This window comes from Betta splendens, chromosome 6 (assembly GCF_900634795.4).
Source record: "Betta splendens chromosome 6, fBetSpl5.4, whole genome shotgun sequence".
NCBI classification, from domain to species: Eukaryota; Metazoa; Chordata; class Actinopteri; order Anabantiformes; family Osphronemidae; genus Betta; species Betta splendens.
Window position 1 is genome coordinate 9550334 of NC_040886.2, and position 16259 is coordinate 9566592.

A 16259-nucleotide genomic window follows, 5' to 3' on the forward strand; every position below is an offset into this window, starting at 1 on the left:
GTCGAGGGAGTTGTTGAGGCACTTAATGCCACTTACTCTCCAGATGCTGCGGCGGAGCTCGTCTCCAGCAGCCGTGTAGGAAAAGTCAACTTTCCGCGGGTAAACGAGGGTCGACAGGGATCGAGCATGTCCTCTGGTGTGTCTCCTCCAGGTGGGGGATCAGATCATAGAGATTAACGGGGACAGCACCCGGGACATGACTCACGCCCGCGCTATCGAACTCATCAAGGCGGGCGGCAGGCGGGTCCGGCTGCTGCTGAAGAGAGGCACCGGGCAGGTGCCAGAGTACGGTGGGTTCTCCCGACGCACCCGGTTCCCACGCTCTAACTGTCGGAGCTGATCCAGATCGGAGTCTCACGTTCATGCTTCATTTCGTAATGTTACCAAACTGTTCAATTTCCCGCAGCTGTTAAACAGCCTAACTTATATTAACATGTATTAACACCTTTCTGCATTTACTCCCCTCTGTTTTTCTACTCAGAATTCATACTCGTGAAAAGCTGTTCCTTTCACAGTAAACAGTCTGTAGCTCTGTGTCTGCTTGAAATCTAATGATTTGTATAGGCTCTTACTTGCCTTCCCTCAGGAATGGTACCTCCCAACCTCTCCATGTGCATGAAAGGTGACACACTAAGCTCCCCCTATTTCTTCCTAATGGGCAAAGACACGGTTTGTGAAAAACTGCACGTCTCTCTCTCTCTACATTCCAATTAAACTGTGTGCATAGTGTGTGCGTGTGTGCGTGTGCGTGTGTGTGTGTGTGTGTGTGCGTGTGTTTGTGTGTGCGTGTGTGTATGTGTGTATGTGTGTGTGTGTGAGTTCATGCATGGGAAAGCGTCGTCTTGAGCGGCACTGTGAAGTAGACTGTGTGAAATCAGTCTGTTCAGGATCAGTCTGTCACACACAACGACACATATGTTCATTATTTCCCGGGAGTGAACCGTATCACGTCTCTCTGTAGTGCGGAGTAAACGTCAGGTGCATGCCAGTTTGTCAGTTAGTAGATGAGGCCGTGTGTATTTGTTGTGTGCACGTTTTTCAGCATGTGCATGCTGGTTGTGCCGGTCGCCTTCTATTCTTGTCCACATTAACGTGGTGGTTTCTCCTTGACAGACTGTACCGGCCCCTGGGATTCCCTTTCTACAGCCCACTCTGCCCTGCAGGAAGTGACCCTCGAACCCCATCTGAATCCATTGCTCTCATCCCATCCGATCTCAGCCCCAGACTCCCTCCATCAGCTCCCCCTAGAGGCCGTGGTGTGCATGGCGGACAAGGCTCCACAGATGACGGACCACAGCTCCATTAGAGGGGCTGCAGGTGGCAGGTCCACCCAGCAGAAATGCATCATTAGGGGTCAGGAGACCCCTCAGGGGTCTGGAGAGGTGGACTGTGGGCTGGGGGACAGACAGCCTCGGGCTTTGCCTCCCAAAGCTGTCCTGGGGAGGTCCATTGAGCGGAGAGAGCAGCAGAGGGAGGCTAGCTCCCCCTGCTGTGAGAGAAAGGGCCTACACACACAGGCCACGAGCACCGTCTGGCCCTGGGACTCGTACGTGAGCGTGAATTTGAATGGGGCCTCTCTAGCCGGCGGCGACGTGCACATCAGCCTCCAGGAGAGGCTGGTGTCCAGAGGCCTGTTCCCCAGAGAGGACGACCGGGCCGGCGGCCACGGCGGGATCTGCTGCCCCTCTAAAGGCGTGGAGGATCCTCCTGTGCGGAGCGCAGCCGCCTCGCCTGGACCCTGGAACCTCCCCGGTTCCGACAAACTGCCCGGCACCCTGAGGTCCTGGACGTCCACAGTAAGCAGATAGAATGGATCAACCGGCTCGGACTCGCGCTCTCTGACTCCTCCTCCAGCTCACCCCCGGATGTCTGAGACTCCCCCCGCTCTCTGCTTTCTTCTCCATCTACTGCTAGGATCATCCGTTAGGTTTCATTTATTCTTACGAGATGATTATTACACCCACCACCTTAAAACAGAGAGCAACTTTTACAGCTATTCTAACGTACAGTTTAAAGCCCAATGGACTCTGCGTTGTGGGCATTTGGATCCTCGTCCTCAGCAGTACGATCGCAGATGAGCGGAGCTGTGCTCTTGAAACGCACCTTTAACGGCTCAAGATCGGTCATTGCAGCTCAATCTCAGTTCCTGTTGAACGTTCCGCGCAGGAGAAGGACATACTGTACCGTATGCACGCCCCAGATATTTACTTTTGCCCTGTTTTCCCGGGCGAAGTGGGAGGAACGAGACTAAAGTCCATCAGACGGAGGCAGTGAGACTGAGACTCCCGGGGGGACGCGCCACTGACCCAAGCCACAGCCTGGTTAACGCGACATATGTTAGATTCCACATGCCTACCAATATCTCATATACTGTAAATGTAATGATGTGAAAATTATGTACATTTGGTGAACTCAAAAACATGCCTGTCAGTGTTTTTTGGGGCCATGTTGTAGTTAGATGCATTGTAAAGAAAAGAGAAAAAACACCGGGACGGTGTTTTCCGGTCACGACTCCCACGGCCTCCTATAACTACATATCAAAGACTGTGCAAGGCACCAAACCCATGCCACTGAGGGAGGCAGTGGTCCTGTGCATGGATACAAACCACCATGGCGTGCAACGGGGACTCGCACGCCGGTTAGAGGTATAAAACGTTAGAGGACATGCTCCGCGGAGCGATAGGTGTGTGTAGGACGTGAGAACATCCGCTTCATCGAATAGAACCCAAACCAGTTGGCTTAGTAACAACTCATGTGGCTCTTCTGAGTTATGTACACACCTTGATCAGTCCACCATGCCGGCATTGTGCAGTGTTGTATTCATTTGATGCTCAACAGAACAATTCTGTCCAGTCTATATTTCCCATTTCTATGCCTTTTACTGTGCTACGTGTACCACATCACTGTGGGAGAGGGGCATCGGCGTGGGGAAGAGGAGGCCCGTGGTCACGAGGTGGGGCGGAGTGCCTTACTCGAACTAATGCAGAGCTGTCGTGATCTCTCCTGGCAACCGAATGCAAAACAGACGCTGGTGACCGCGCAAGACATATCAGCAAACTTTGGACCGAACACCAAGCAGTACATACAGTTTTCTCAATGCACTCTGAGCTCCACAGCTCGTCAATGTCCCCGAGTGGTGGAAAGGGAGTCAAATGTAGCCTGTAGCATCACACGCTCGTCTCACAAGTTATCCAAGAGAGTCGAGCTGGAGACGTTTGTCCAGACAGGGTTATTCTCAAAGTGGACCACAGATTCTGTTCAGTTATTTCTGTGAAGGCAACGTCATTTTTTGTCTTTTTAGCAGGCGGCAGCGCTTGTCACAGTTCGGCCCCTGGCAGAGTGGAGGCGCCGCCCATGAAGTCACTATCCTGCGTTTCCTCATCTGGATGTCAACCACTTCTCTCAACACGACGATTGCTCCCATGACAAAACGCTGGGGCCGTTGGAGCAGTTGGACGCAGCCTGACGGCAGATCCGAGCTGCACTCGTGGAACAGGGAGCGGGCCGTCGAGCAGAAGCCTCGAACGAACGTGAGCGGCAGCGGGTTCTGAGGAAAACCGGTGGTCTGGCTGCTTCTGGGCTTTGGTTGACGTGTTAGCAAGTGGCTGGGAGAGAGCGTGTTTACTGTGTACAAGTGTCAGAAAAGGTGAAGCAGTGTGTCATCCAGCCCTTCGTCTCCGTCCAGGCCGTCCCCTGCCTACTGTGAGTGATTTTGTACACAAATGGATTCATTGGAACCTGTGAAGGAAGGTTGGCACATCCATCAAACCCCACTGAGATCAAGTATAACTGTGTAGTGTTACTTGTGTACTATTCACCTTGTACAGCTGTATTCCTACAAATATGGTTTACTGTATCATTGATACTGTAGTTTCAAAGACGTGAACAACTATTTTTATGAAATGCGACAGTACTGATATATTACATTTTGCTAAAAAACAAAAAACTTGTTTACTGAAAGATATTCTGAAATACTGTCAAATAAACTCTTGACATGGTGTAAAATATACTTTTCTGGAGACTTTTTTTTTTTTTTTTACAGTGGTGAGACTAAAAACATTATTCTGAACTTAAACCACACTTCAATCAAGTGAATTTTAATTTAAACACTTATGTACACACAGGCACTTGTCAAACAATTTCAAACCCTTCCAGTCTTTTGACATTAACGTTTAAAGCTCCACACAAGTTTCTGCTCTATTGTAGCAGATCTTTAAACTGGGAGTTCTTCAAGCTCAGCTACATAAATGGACACAAACAGTAGTGACTTACATCATTTCTCCGTATCAGTCCTAATGAGGTTTTCCCCAAAGTGGCAGATGATTTAATGATGGTATAGTTTCTAGTACCAAACAATAACATCCTAAATTCATATCCACCAAATTAAGTTTTTTAAATTATTTACAGATTTCTGAGAAGAGAGGGTAATAAAACAATTTGTAAACATGTTCCCAGCATCTCATTGCCGTCTGGTGGGTGAGACGTCAGCCGTTATCACTGGGGGTGACTATCTGTAGGAATGGTGGTTGCACTGCTTTCCTGCCCGTTGACTGGAGCCTCCTGAGAACAAAAAGAAAGAAATATGTAGTGTGAAATAGAAGATTTACACTTTTTTTTTTTTTTAAAGCGACGACTTTGCTAAAACATTCATGTATTGGCTTACCTTAAGAGGCTTGTAAATTCCCATTTGGAATCGACAGCAAACGATATCAACTGCAAATCCTACCATACCGTGGAGCATGCCTGCAGGCGAGAATGCTCAGGTTCAGTTACTCTTCAGCACATTTAGCTGATTCCAAATGAGAATATATTTGTTCCTTCCTCCCAATGGCATCAGTGTCTCTGTGAGTATCTCCAATATCCATTTCATTCCATTAACTTCATATTGTGTTAAATTGCTGCAGATCATTCTCAGAAGTAAACAAATAGTTTCTTGTTTTTTTGAATCCATGTGTGAAGCACAGCAAATGTTTGGTTGTGTAAGTGTGTGTGCATTACAGACCTGTGGTAGAGAAAATGCCTCCAATGATGCCACAGAGTCTAACGAGGAATTGCCAAAGAGGCATGTGCTGCTCGGTGACTTTGACCATTAGTGAACTGATATCGTACTTCATGAAGATCCCAGAGACTCCATGGCTGCCTGCAGCATGGTTTATTACCCGCTCCTGCAAAAGAAAAAACAAACACAGTCACCACACTGACACACAAACTACTATAGAAGTACACAAACTAGTCAACAGTGTGAACTTACCCGCTCAGTGACCGAGTACTGATGTGTGTCTGCCAGAACCTTGTAGGTGTTTAGTTTGGTTGGCACAATGGTGAGGAAGTACTGAAACATGTGATTAGCTGCAGAAAAAAACAAAGAGCCATTAATAAAGAAAAATGCAGGTGAAAATATATTGTTTCACAAAACAGACATACAGTCAACAGAAACTTTCTCTGTGCCATCCAGGGGGTTGATAATTCCAGGAATCATTTCTCCAAAAGACAGGTGGTCGATCCGGTGCGAGAAGTTATACGCTGTAGCACAAATCAAAGTTGACATCACAGAAACCACAAAGTATTATTAGCCTCTTTACCAAAGTGCATCCACATACGAAAAGCATGAGAAGAATCAGTCTAAAAACTCACAGTCGTGGCTGACAAGCGCGGCTAGATGTGCATGGCCTCTGGGATGTGGGATAGACCTGTGCAGTGAAAGCTTTAGATTCTGGGCCTCTAACACTTCAATAGTTATGAGTGGGGGTTATCGTCAGTCACATTACTTTAATATCTAACTATTTAAAATACTTGTGACTGTTTATAGGCTTACAGACACATACTTGCCAACAGTGATGTGGAAATTTCCTGCCACCTTGTTGACATACAGATGCCCGTGGATCCTGCAGGCGCTGAAGGAAGCTGAATTGTCCTCACTTTTGAGAAAACACATAAAGAAAGTGAAACCGCCATCTGGTTTACGCTTGTCCTCATAAGCATCTCATGACTCGGTTGCAGCACCTGTGGGGTATGACAGGGGGAGCTCCTTTTATTGCAGACTTGAAGAGCACATCTTGCAGAGAATGCTCCACCCTCAGGCGCTCCTGGATATGCAAGAGAGTCCTGACAGCAAGGAAACAGGCAGCAAGTTAAATGTATTAAATATGATAAACTAATATTTAATAGTTTGTCTTTATAACCAAAAGGCTCAGCATTTTTGTTTAGGGTGTGTCACGTAGAACAGGTCTAACAAGTTCAGTTTGCTCTCACATGTGCCAAATCTTCTGATGGGGTGAGAGTTCAAAGTTAACCTGGAAAAGCAGGAAACAAAGCGACACAGACGGTAAGTAGCTGCATTCATCAGCGTGACGTCATCTTTCCCAATAAATTATGTTGGGAGCCGATACTCACTGGTTCATATTTTAAACCATCGCTTGCGACCATCGTCTCTGCCAGATCCAGTACATCTGCACCTATGTCTGCGTCCGACAAGACACACAAGCGAGTAAAGACGTCTCCCTCACGACTTAGTGGTTTATTCTATAGGTGAAATTCAAGTGTTGGCACTTACACTGGCATCTCATGGCAACGGTGATGTCAACGTTTATCCTCAGCTTACTGCAAATGAGAAGCACGTGGAGTTAGTTATCGCACAGAGCCCTCGCGTCGGGTAAAAAAAAACACGCATCGGTGCAGCTCTTCGGCTCCCACCTGGTGAAGTCTCTGTCCACCTCGTACTCGTATCTCATCCATGTGTTCCTATACACGAAGAACTCCAGGAAGGCGAGCACGGCCATGAGCGTGAACGCAATCAGCGACACTGGACACAACATCGCAGCCACTCGTGGTTAATATTAAGTCACTGTAAAGCGTGATCCTGCTCCTTTTGTAACCGTGGTTATTTATACCTGTCCCGCCGCTGGCCGTCGACTCCACGTAGCTCTCGGGAACTTTGGGGAAAGCGTCCAACTCCTTGACCAGAGTCAGAGCTTTCTTCTTGGTCAGCCTCCTCATCGTGGCGGCGCGCCTCCGTGCGACCTCCTTGTGGAGTAAGCGAACGCTGGTTGGAGAAGACCGTCAAGCAGTAACGATCATATCTGTCCTCCTCTCTGCGCTGACGTTGATCATGACAGCGGCAGAGGGAGCCGCTAACGTGAGCTAGCCCAAGCTACGCTAGCTTAGCAAGCTAAAATATAACCGCTCCAATTTAGGAAGTGTACGATATGGTGAGTTTAGGCCACGGCCGATGTGCTTCTTTCCAAGTTAAACACAAATAAATTCCGAAATGTCTCATGAACCTGTGTTAGCTACGGTGTCCTTTGACCCCATTGTCTGGAAAAAGCGAAGCCAGTCGTACGTAGCGCCCCCCAGTGGTCAAATAAACGTGTCACCGACATAAATGTAACTCGGTTTTTATTAAGGTTAGTTATTAAATATATTACGCAAACATTTAAGCAACAATCACAGTTCTCAATTAAAGTACGCTATTTAATAACTGATAATTTTACATTCATTTTGGGGGCAGTATAGTCAATGTAAACAGCAGCGATTACTGTCACTGTATTACAGCAAATCTGCGCTGTACGTTTGTGATTGTAACACTAGAAACTAGATGTGAATGCAGCGTTGGAAGCTATAGCAAATGTATTTGTGATCGATCTTTTGAGTTAGTAAATTTGACATATATGACCATTTTAGGCCAGATCTGTCTGTTGTAAACTGCATTTTCAAGGGCATCAGTGTAGCAATGTAACCACCCAAACAAAAGAGTTACAGTTGTTTTATAACGACAGGTGGTCCAAACCCCTAACTAACACGGAGCAAAGCTCTTACTTCAGTTAGGTGAGAATCCTTCCAACCACCAAGAAATAAATATTATGTTTGTAGTTGCATCACTGGTGAGGCTTTTGCTCAGGTTTACTGCCAGCACTGAATATATCTACGGTATAAAGACATACTGTACAGCTTCAAGTACCACTTGCATTAATTGTGTTGTGCAGTCAAAAAAGCATGCCAACAAAAACTCAGGATTATCAGACAGTCCAACACAGATTCAAATATTTACAAGACGGTCTCCTGCTAAAATAGTTTTCATGTGCTCAGTGCTCAGCTTTAGAGACTGAAATCCTTTGCAAACTTTCAGCGTTACTCTTCAGGTACGGAGTCGGGACCCTCGTCTCGTAGGACGGCAGCCTCTAGGCCGTCTGAGGTAGGTGTGTCAGGCAGCTCCTGCGAGAGATCTTCAGAACATCTGCTTACAGTGGGTGAGATCACGTCTGGACTTGTGTCACACGACTCTGTGCTCTGCTCTGACATGGCTGTTGTGATTGTTGTGGCAACACTGGGTGGTATTGGGTCGAACTCGTCGTCATCATCCTCCAGGATCGGTGACTCGTGGATATCTAAAGAAGAAATTTGATATTTTAGACCTGCTATTTTTAATGAGGCTTGAAAATGATCAATGAAAGGAAAACCGAAACTCACTACTGAAAGCTTCTGGATACTGCTTAGCAATTTTCCCTTTTAGTGTCCTGGTAAAGCACAGGAGACAAATAAGGTTGTGTGTATTTATGCATGTGTGTGTTTTGCACAGGGGAGGTGTTTACCTGATCCTTCGGAAGATGCTGTCTAGATCTTTCTTCATCTCAACAAGGGTGCGGGTGTGTAGCAGGAAGCGGTCATTCATCTGCTGCAGTCGGACGTTTGACAGCCCGTTGAAGTTGATCAGCATTTCATTCGTTTTCTCAAATCGATCGAGCCTGTTTCCAGGAAGGCAACATCAATCTCAAGACATGATCTTTATTTAGTAGTATGGAAATAGGAAAACGCAGCATGGCTCTCACATGTGTCTCTGAGCCTGGATGATGGCGTTCACGTCCTCAGAGTTGACCATGCTCAGCATCCTGTTACAGAACACGCCAGATGCTGTGGGCTCCACCATGATGCCGATCCAGACCCAAAGCCTACAAACACAAACATTTGTTTAAAATGTGTGCCAATATTCATTAAATCAATGTAATTTATTGTCACCTGCTTCGCAAACCGCACTATATAGTCTCCTTTTACATTGTTTGGCTTGCTGGTACGTTAGTTTCTTTTAATCACAGTTCTTCAGAGTTGGAGCAACGACTAACTACACACGCACCTTACCTGCCTCAATGTTAGAGTCCGCCTGCGAAGTTGGTCCGAAAAATCTGGGTGTTTAGTTGCTTGGTGGCTGCGGACTGAAGGTTGCCCCAACAGCTGTTCAATAAAAACAAAGCTTTTCCGTGTTTCCTACACTTCCGGTCATATGACCATTGCTTCCGGAACTTTTTATTTTTTTGCTTTTTATTTATCTTTATTTAAAAATTACAAAAAATCTAAAGACAACCAAATCTGGTGAAATATTGTTTTCCAACAGCCAGGTTGTGAGCAACACGTATGATATGAAATCATAATTATACCTCTGTAACAATATCATGTAAGACGGATCATATTTCTTCACATAAAATGAAAAAAATCATTTTAAACGTGTTTTTTACAGTGATGGCTAAAAAACGGCAATATCTCGACAAGTACAGGTGTAGACCAGCATGATGTTCTTTATGAATGACTTAAACATTGTTTCTGGAAAATGTTACTGATCATTCTTTGCTTTGTCCTGGCGATTATCATCACAGGTGAGGATATTTCTGTGAAAATTAGAGTAAAACTGAAATTGCAGCTGTTGCTCATCTGTAATATGGGATCAAGTAATAGTATAAAGTAGTATCACATACTTCTATAAAACGGTATTTCAACAGGCATAGAAGTGTCCTTATAGGGAAATTAAATTATTTACACATTTCCAAATAACTGAACACGTTTTCCTGCCGAGTTATCCATTATACCAATAAATTCAATAACTCCATACTTCCAGAAAACTCACAAAATTACTTTTATTAAGGGACAAGTAAAAAAAGTACATGATGTATAAAAAATACAAAACTGCTTTGTCTAACTCGTAAGCTAAGTAAATGCATAGCAACAGGGCATGCAAGTCTAGAGTAACGTATCCTAATATTCTGTAACATTTTAAGCCACAGGCTAAACAGGGAGAAAGTACAGTTTGGTTCTATCATTCGTTTCAGTCTACGTGATACAGAAAATGATGATACTGAATTAGCCAGGTTGCACACAACTCAACTGATGAGTAAATAAATACACAACATTTCACAAATATTGACAACCAGTAATTCAACGCAATGTTAAACAAAGCCTGCGTGAAAAATTACATTTGATTTCCAATGTTCAAAACCATATGACGCAGAAGCTAAATATGAAAAGAATTCATAGTATTACACTTCTAAGCAGGGAAGCAGTGATACAAATAAATATGAAATAAATAAATAATGAAACCCACGTATGAGCCGCGTGGCTCACCCAACCCGTATGTACAGAACACACCCTCTGCTCCCAACTACACCATCAAATGTATGAAAGATCCTATTAGTGTTCGTTCTTAGAAGACCATAAACATACATACAAATGACCTCGGACAAGCACAAGTGTCCATAGAAAACCTGCATTGAATTGACATTGGGTGAAATTTCAATGTGCTTTGGCTTTTATTTGATAAATAAAGTAATATTAGGCTATATATCACAACACATTTGTGGTATATAAAAAGGCAATGGCATAGAATTTCAGCTTGTATAAAGTATGTTACCGTACACTGAACTATAAATGAGGGAAATCACTGATACTGGTATCGATATTGCGGACTGACTATAGACCGATCATGGGTTTTGCTGTCATATTGTGTGGTATTATTAAGCAATGATACTTTTATTGTTCCTTTTTCTTTTTACATACAAAAATAAGTTAGACCTTCAGAGCAATTGATCAAAAAAAAATAAAAGTAAGATTTACAGTTTATATAAGGCCATGCAATTTTAGTAGACTCATGCATCAGATCATTAGGTCTTTTGGATGAGCGGCTTTCCATTCATGCAAAATGCACTATGTGTTGCTGAGGCCACAATAAATATAGCTACTGTCTCTTTTTGTCCCGTAATACCAATCCAGAATTAACACTAGCGCTGTCTGTAACACATAATTAAGGCTGGTGTATTTGCTGTTGAAGCTGTGAATAGGCCTTATTTAAATGAGACCCATGTATGTATTTGCACAGAGCGACACTAATCCAGTCTACAAACAAACTCTTTGATAGGAGTGAATGGTAATATGAATAGACAAACACAGGGGGCTACTGTACAGGTCTGTGCTCTGTTAATGTAAAGGAGAGTCATTCATTCCAAAACGAGGCATCCACCATTTCAACAGAAGACACTCTGAACAAGAAAAAGCAAATGTCATGACATGAAATCAGTCATGTTGACGTGTATGCTCCCAGATCATCCACATTAAAGATGGGTTCAGCGGTGAGCAATGAATTCCATGTACTGTAGCACCTTTTCCTGTAGGTAAGCGGATCTATTGCGTTTTGGAATAAAAATCTGTTCGATGTACCAGCAAACTAGAGCTCCAGCATTTCATCTAAAGTAAATCAAGAACACCGTAGATAATGGTCCATCATCAGGATGGTAAGAATATTAAATACAGAAAAAGAAGAGACACTGAGGAAACAACAGTCCATAAATTACCATTTAAACATAATAAACAAACCTCCAAAAGTATCATGGAGAAGACCAAGGATTTTCAGCTGCTTTATGATTGAAGGCAATCTGAGGCAACTTCTTTCTGCAAGTGCTCGTGAAAAAAAAAAACCCAAAGAGAACAAAAACACAGCTCCCCAAGATTACTTCATAAGTGTGGTGTGAACCTCGGCTACCCCACTACTCCCTTCCTTCGCTACTGGCACACTCCTGGCTGGAGCTCTGCATTTTGCTCACACATCGGCGTCTCCTTTGGACCCTCTTCTGTCTGGGACTTTTGCTCAGTGTTGTCTATGCCCACCTGGCCCTCCTCTTCCTCTTCATCCTCCTCCTCTTCCTCGTCTTCCTCCTCCTCTTGCTGCTGCTGCGGTCGCTTGTTGCGGCAGCACGGTTTGAACAAATGGGGGTCGATGAGCACCTCCCCGAATCGCCCCTTGTAGATTATTCCACAGCACACCTTTTGCCTGGACAAAGGGAAGCGTAAATGTTGTAACAGTCATGACCTCTGATCACTGCTGTGTCATAATCTGCCACAAGCCAGTACATTAAAGGGGAACTCTTCATGTTATGCTAGGAAGATGGAAAACTTCTGATTTATGTATATTTGAATACTGTGAGTATTTAACAATGCTTCGTTCTGTAAGTGTGACAAACACATAAGTCATTCCCATCCACACAATTTATAAGATAAAATCCAAATCCATCAGTCCAACATCACACTCTGACCCACCTCTTCCAGTACGTGAGGTCCAGAAAGGAGAAAACAGGGGAGCGGCTGGATCCGGGGCTGAGCTCCGTGTCAGAGCCGTCGTCTGACAGGTTGCTGTAGCTGGGAGACTGAGCTGGAGAGGCACTGGAGGTGGTGCTGTGAGCATCCGAATCTGGTGGGACAAATTAAATGATGATTCAATACACTTTATTTGTCCCCAAAGGGCAACTCAAAAAGGCTCAGAGAGCGTTAATAAAAACACAAGGAAAGACAGAAAGGAACCTAAAAAGTAAAAAAAAAAAAAACTTGAGTGCAGCAAAGTGAAACTTTGATCAGAACCTACTGTTTCGTTTGAGCTCCTTCTGCAGCCTGCTGATCTGGGTCGGCCGGGCTTTCTTGGAGATGGACTTTATCTTCTTGGGCCTGGAAGTGATCTTTAAGCTGGGGCCTCCCCTCGCATCCACCACCTGTGAGAGGTGGTCGGATAAATGAGGGCGAGAGACACAAGTTAGTTTCCAAACCTGGCCTCTTAACGAAGCAGTAGCTTTTTAGACCCGCACTCACGTGGTTCCAGTTCTTCTTGGTCCCCACAGGTAGTTTCTTCCACCGCTTCACCAGGAGAACGCAGGCATTGCAGATTTCACCGGACCGCGTCTCGCTCAGCCTGCGAATTACAGCGTGGGAGCCCGTTTATTATAGCGAAGGCTGCAGCGCGCACACTGAGGCGAACCTCCCTGCCAGCGCCGCACGTGCAGGCGTGTCTCTTACCCGAAGCAGCTCCTGAAGTCCTTCTCGTATCGCTTGCTGTCCGTGAACCGGGAGCTGGACGACTTTGCGCGGCAGATGCAGCATCCGTCCAGACTCCGGTACATTTTCGGCTTATGGAAGCCAAACATCTGCGCGCAAAAGGAGCATTAGAATAATGCAATAAATGTCTCAAGCCCTCATCAGCGCGCACCGCGTGTCCGCTGCAGCGCGTCCCTGCAGCTATGCGTCCATTTTATTCCAGCTTTCCGGCCGCTTTTCATGCAAGCCGAAGTTTTTTGAGCATCACGCCGCAATGAAACATCCGGAGAAAGCGATTTTGTTAGAGCATCTCTCCGCTGTGACCCACATGGGGGGAAGTAGGTCACCAGTCAGACAGCGTGTCAGACAGATCAAGTCAGCACGCCGCGCTCGCGGGGTGCACGCTTCATTTTGGGGAAATCAAAACATTATGCGAGCACGCAGTCATTTCAAGACCCCAGGCGACATAGCGGGCGGTATCGGTTTAGGGCTGAAATTAAACTGCCGAACTGCTGTATTCTTAGAAACGTGGGGGAGAAAATTATAAACGTGTTCGCGGGGGAATGCAATAAACGATCTGATTATGCAGAGGAATTATGATTTATGTTGCTTATGTTGCTGGGCAAAATTTAATCTCCACAGCACATGTAGACCTGAACTGCGGCAAAACTGCGAGCCGCGCCCCCCAGACTGTTTTTTTTTCTTGCCATCAGTCCTCGGGGTCTTCTGACAGTGCGGTGCCACAGAGAGCAGACAGAGAACGGCACAAAACCAAACGCCTCTCACTCCGACACTTATATCGGATACCTAATGCAAAATACGTTTTATTAAAGGAAAATGTGCAAGTTGAAAAAAGAACAAGTATTTGTCTATTTAACATTACAAAAAATGTGTGTGTGTGTGTGTGTATATAAATGTGATTTCATTAAACTATGCAGCAGCATTACACAAGACAGTATAAAAATATAACCCGATATTCTATACATATACTATTAATCTATTTATCTATTTTATTATTGTAATAACTAGAAAACGTGTGTAACCAATCGAGTGATGATGAGACAAGTATATAATTGTATAACTGCTAGAAGAAAATGCAATTTTAAGAATTTTATATATATATACACCGCCGCATTTCGGCCCTGTATCTTAACGTTAAGAGGCCGCTCAGGTTTTCACCTTCGAGTGTCTCATCTGTAAACTGCAGACGATCTCTGCAGCAGAATACAGTACGTGACGCAACTCAACATGGCAACACACTTCAAAGGCGGAGGCAGAGCGGAGAAGGGGGTGTGATGCGATTTTCCGCAAAAAAAGCTATAATACTAAAAGTAAACTGTGAAAATGCCACTAAAAGCGGTTCCGGTTGGCCTAAATTACACGTGCGCCTTTTAAAATTAAAGACGACACCGAGAAATACACTTGTTTTTATCGAGAGAAAAGTGCAAGTCGCCAATTTCACCGCCCACTCCAGCGAGGAAGCATGGCATGCCACACGACCTGCTAGATGCGCACCCATTTTATGATGACCGTCCTCTACTCGACGATGCCCGACTTTCCTCCCAGCGTTAACTTTCAGTGGGCATTAAAGCACAAACTAACGCTTTTCGGAGGCTAAAACGCCCCCTGGTCAGTTTTAAAGAGAAAGTCGTTCTTGGGGAAACGTGTAATTTGATCTTTACTCTTTGTTATTCCGGAGCCGCGTCACTGCAACAGTCCACCTTTAACCACATGTGCACGAAGTTCAACGCGACGGCTCGATGGGAGCCGGTTCCTACACGCATCGACACATCTTCCAACATCGCGTATAAAATCCGCGCTTAAACACTTGCGTGCGTTTGCGGTAGCTGTTTTGTTGACAGCGGCGCCGCGTGCTGAGGCGCATCTCAGGTCCGGGTGGGCGTGAGAGATTAACTTGGTTTATTTAGCAAGCGTAAAGGTTTAGTTGGCTGCAGGCGCACTCCAGCCATAACGTTAACATCGGTGCCTTATAAATTAGCGCCTCACTCCGTATCGGCCGACTTTAGGCTCATTTCAGATTACTAATCACCTCCAACAACCAAAAGCACACGAGCAGCCAGTGGCAACAACAGTCAGCCCTTGTTTATCACACTTGCATATGAATCACATTTCTGCCGCTATTAAACCCCGCGTTTACGTTAATCGTGCATTTATTTCAGCTCAGCCCGGTCACTTTATCTGTTTTTAATGAGAACTCGACGTGAAGCTGGTCGCTTCGGACCCCTAGCAGGCCTTAAACAGCAATTGTTCTGAGACAACTCGAAGCTTGTTTAGAATTACACATCTGAAAAGCAGACTTTTAACTCGCACAAAGCGTGAAGGACCCCAACAAACACAGCAGAAACCCGTTTGCAGCAATTACCTTGTTGCAGTAAGTTGCGTGAAGCCGATGGAAAGTACTGGTTCTTGTAGCGCGTCGTTACGATGTGACTATTATGAAAATCAACCCGCATCAGTAACCCGCTCTCTTGTTGATGTCTGCGCTTGTGGACGGGACTGGATAGTTGTGGACGGAGCGCGCATGCGTCGTATCCACGCCTCCATTTCAGAGTAGAGCAGATGCTTTTTTCTTTTTCTTCAATCAAAGCATTTACATAAACGACGTGTGACGTATCCGTGCGTCTGCATTCTACTGGCCTTATAAGGACGGGAACATTGCGCGGGAACAGGGGGCTCGGCCCCGGTTGCTATGGCACATTGGAGAATGTGAGCGGGGGGCGGGGCCTGTCGCTTTACTACAGAACGCCAGATGGCTGGTCTGGTAGCCTACGTTTTTTTAGGGAGCTCGGCGTCTAGCACGGAGATACGCTTTGTTGATCTCAGTTGCGTGACAACTGACCAGATTAGTGGTAAATAAAAGGTGGCGCGAGCACGCGCTCCATCGAGTGGCCGAAGAACCAGGGAAGCCGTCATGGCTGCTGGACATCACAGTGTTGCTGAACTAGGATGGATGGAAGAATCCACTGCTGAACAGTCAATAAGTTGTATTTTTGACTTCCCTATAAATATGTCAGCTTTAGTTACAAATCAGTACAGAAATTTTGTTTTAATAGATCTTCATGGAAAAACTATAACATACATGGTGGAAGATTTTCAAATGACTATGTTGTATTCCTCCATAA

At 45.2% G+C, this 16259-nt stretch overlaps 4 protein-coding genes and 1 long non-coding RNA gene across 13 annotated transcripts in view; 2 read left to right on the forward strand and 3 right to left on the reverse strand.

Annotated features, from left to right (window-relative positions):
- LOC114857960 (membrane-associated guanylate kinase, WW and PDZ domain-containing protein 2-like) overlaps positions 1-3723 on the forward strand; it is a 50357-nt gene extending 46634 nt beyond the window's left edge. For 7 of the 9 annotated variants that reach the window (XM_029154915.3, XM_029154920.3, XM_029154917.3 and 4 more), the window contains exons 21-22: positions 152-290; positions 1114-3723. In XM_029154915.3, the coding sequence (XP_029010748.1) occupies positions 152-290; positions 1114-1808 (834 nt within the window). In that variant the 3' untranslated portion in view covers positions 1809-3723. Of the gene's footprint in view, positions 1-151; positions 291-586; positions 670-1113 lie in introns of all 9 variants that reach the window. The other 2 variants (XM_029154922.3, XM_029154924.3) reach the window with 1 other exon arrangement.
- Positions 3724-4081: 358 nt separating this feature from the next.
- ergic2 (ERGIC and golgi 2) lies at positions 4082-7297 on the reverse strand. The gene is made up of 13 exons (XM_029154943.3): positions 6891-7297; positions 6694-6802; positions 6554-6600; positions 6394-6461; positions 6253-6293; positions 6004-6105; positions 5826-5918; positions 5635-5690; positions 5425-5523; positions 5252-5349; positions 5003-5165; positions 4664-4743; positions 4082-4560 (listed from the first exon to the last, which is right to left on the reverse strand). Exons 1-13 carry the CDS (start codon positions 6994-6996, stop codon positions 4495-4497), a joined length of 1128 nt encoding a protein of 375 aa, XP_029010776.1. The 5' UTR covers positions 6997-7297; the 3' UTR covers positions 4082-4494.
- Positions 7298-7378: 81 nt separating this feature from the next.
- Positions 7379-8939, reverse strand: kxd1 (KxDL motif containing 1). Its single transcript, XM_029154949.2, has 4 exons — positions 8826-8939; positions 8589-8741; positions 8467-8513; positions 7379-8384 (listed from the first exon to the last, which is right to left on the reverse strand). The coding sequence occupies exons 1-4, from the start codon at positions 8921-8923 to the stop codon at positions 8128-8130; spliced, it is 555 nt and encodes a 184-aa protein (XP_029010782.1). The 5' UTR covers positions 8924-8939; the 3' UTR covers positions 7379-8127.
- Positions 8125-9263, forward strand: LOC114857978 (uncharacterized). Its single transcript, XR_008694882.1, has 2 exons — positions 8125-8246; positions 8576-9263. It is a non-coding gene; the product is annotated as an uncharacterized LOC114857978 (long non-coding RNA).
- Positions 9264-9877: 614 nt separating this feature from the next.
- On the reverse strand, positions 9878-15683 carry sinhcaf (SIN3-HDAC complex associated factor). Its single transcript, XM_029154946.3, has 6 exons — positions 15500-15683; positions 13099-13226; positions 12895-12994; positions 12674-12797; positions 12352-12502; positions 9878-12085 (listed from the first exon to the last, which is right to left on the reverse strand). The coding sequence occupies exons 2-6, from the start codon at positions 13224-13226 to the stop codon at positions 11818-11820; spliced, it is 771 nt and encodes a 256-aa protein (XP_029010779.1). The 5' UTR covers positions 15500-15683; the 3' UTR covers positions 9878-11817.
- Positions 15684-16259: the final 576 nt, after the last annotated feature.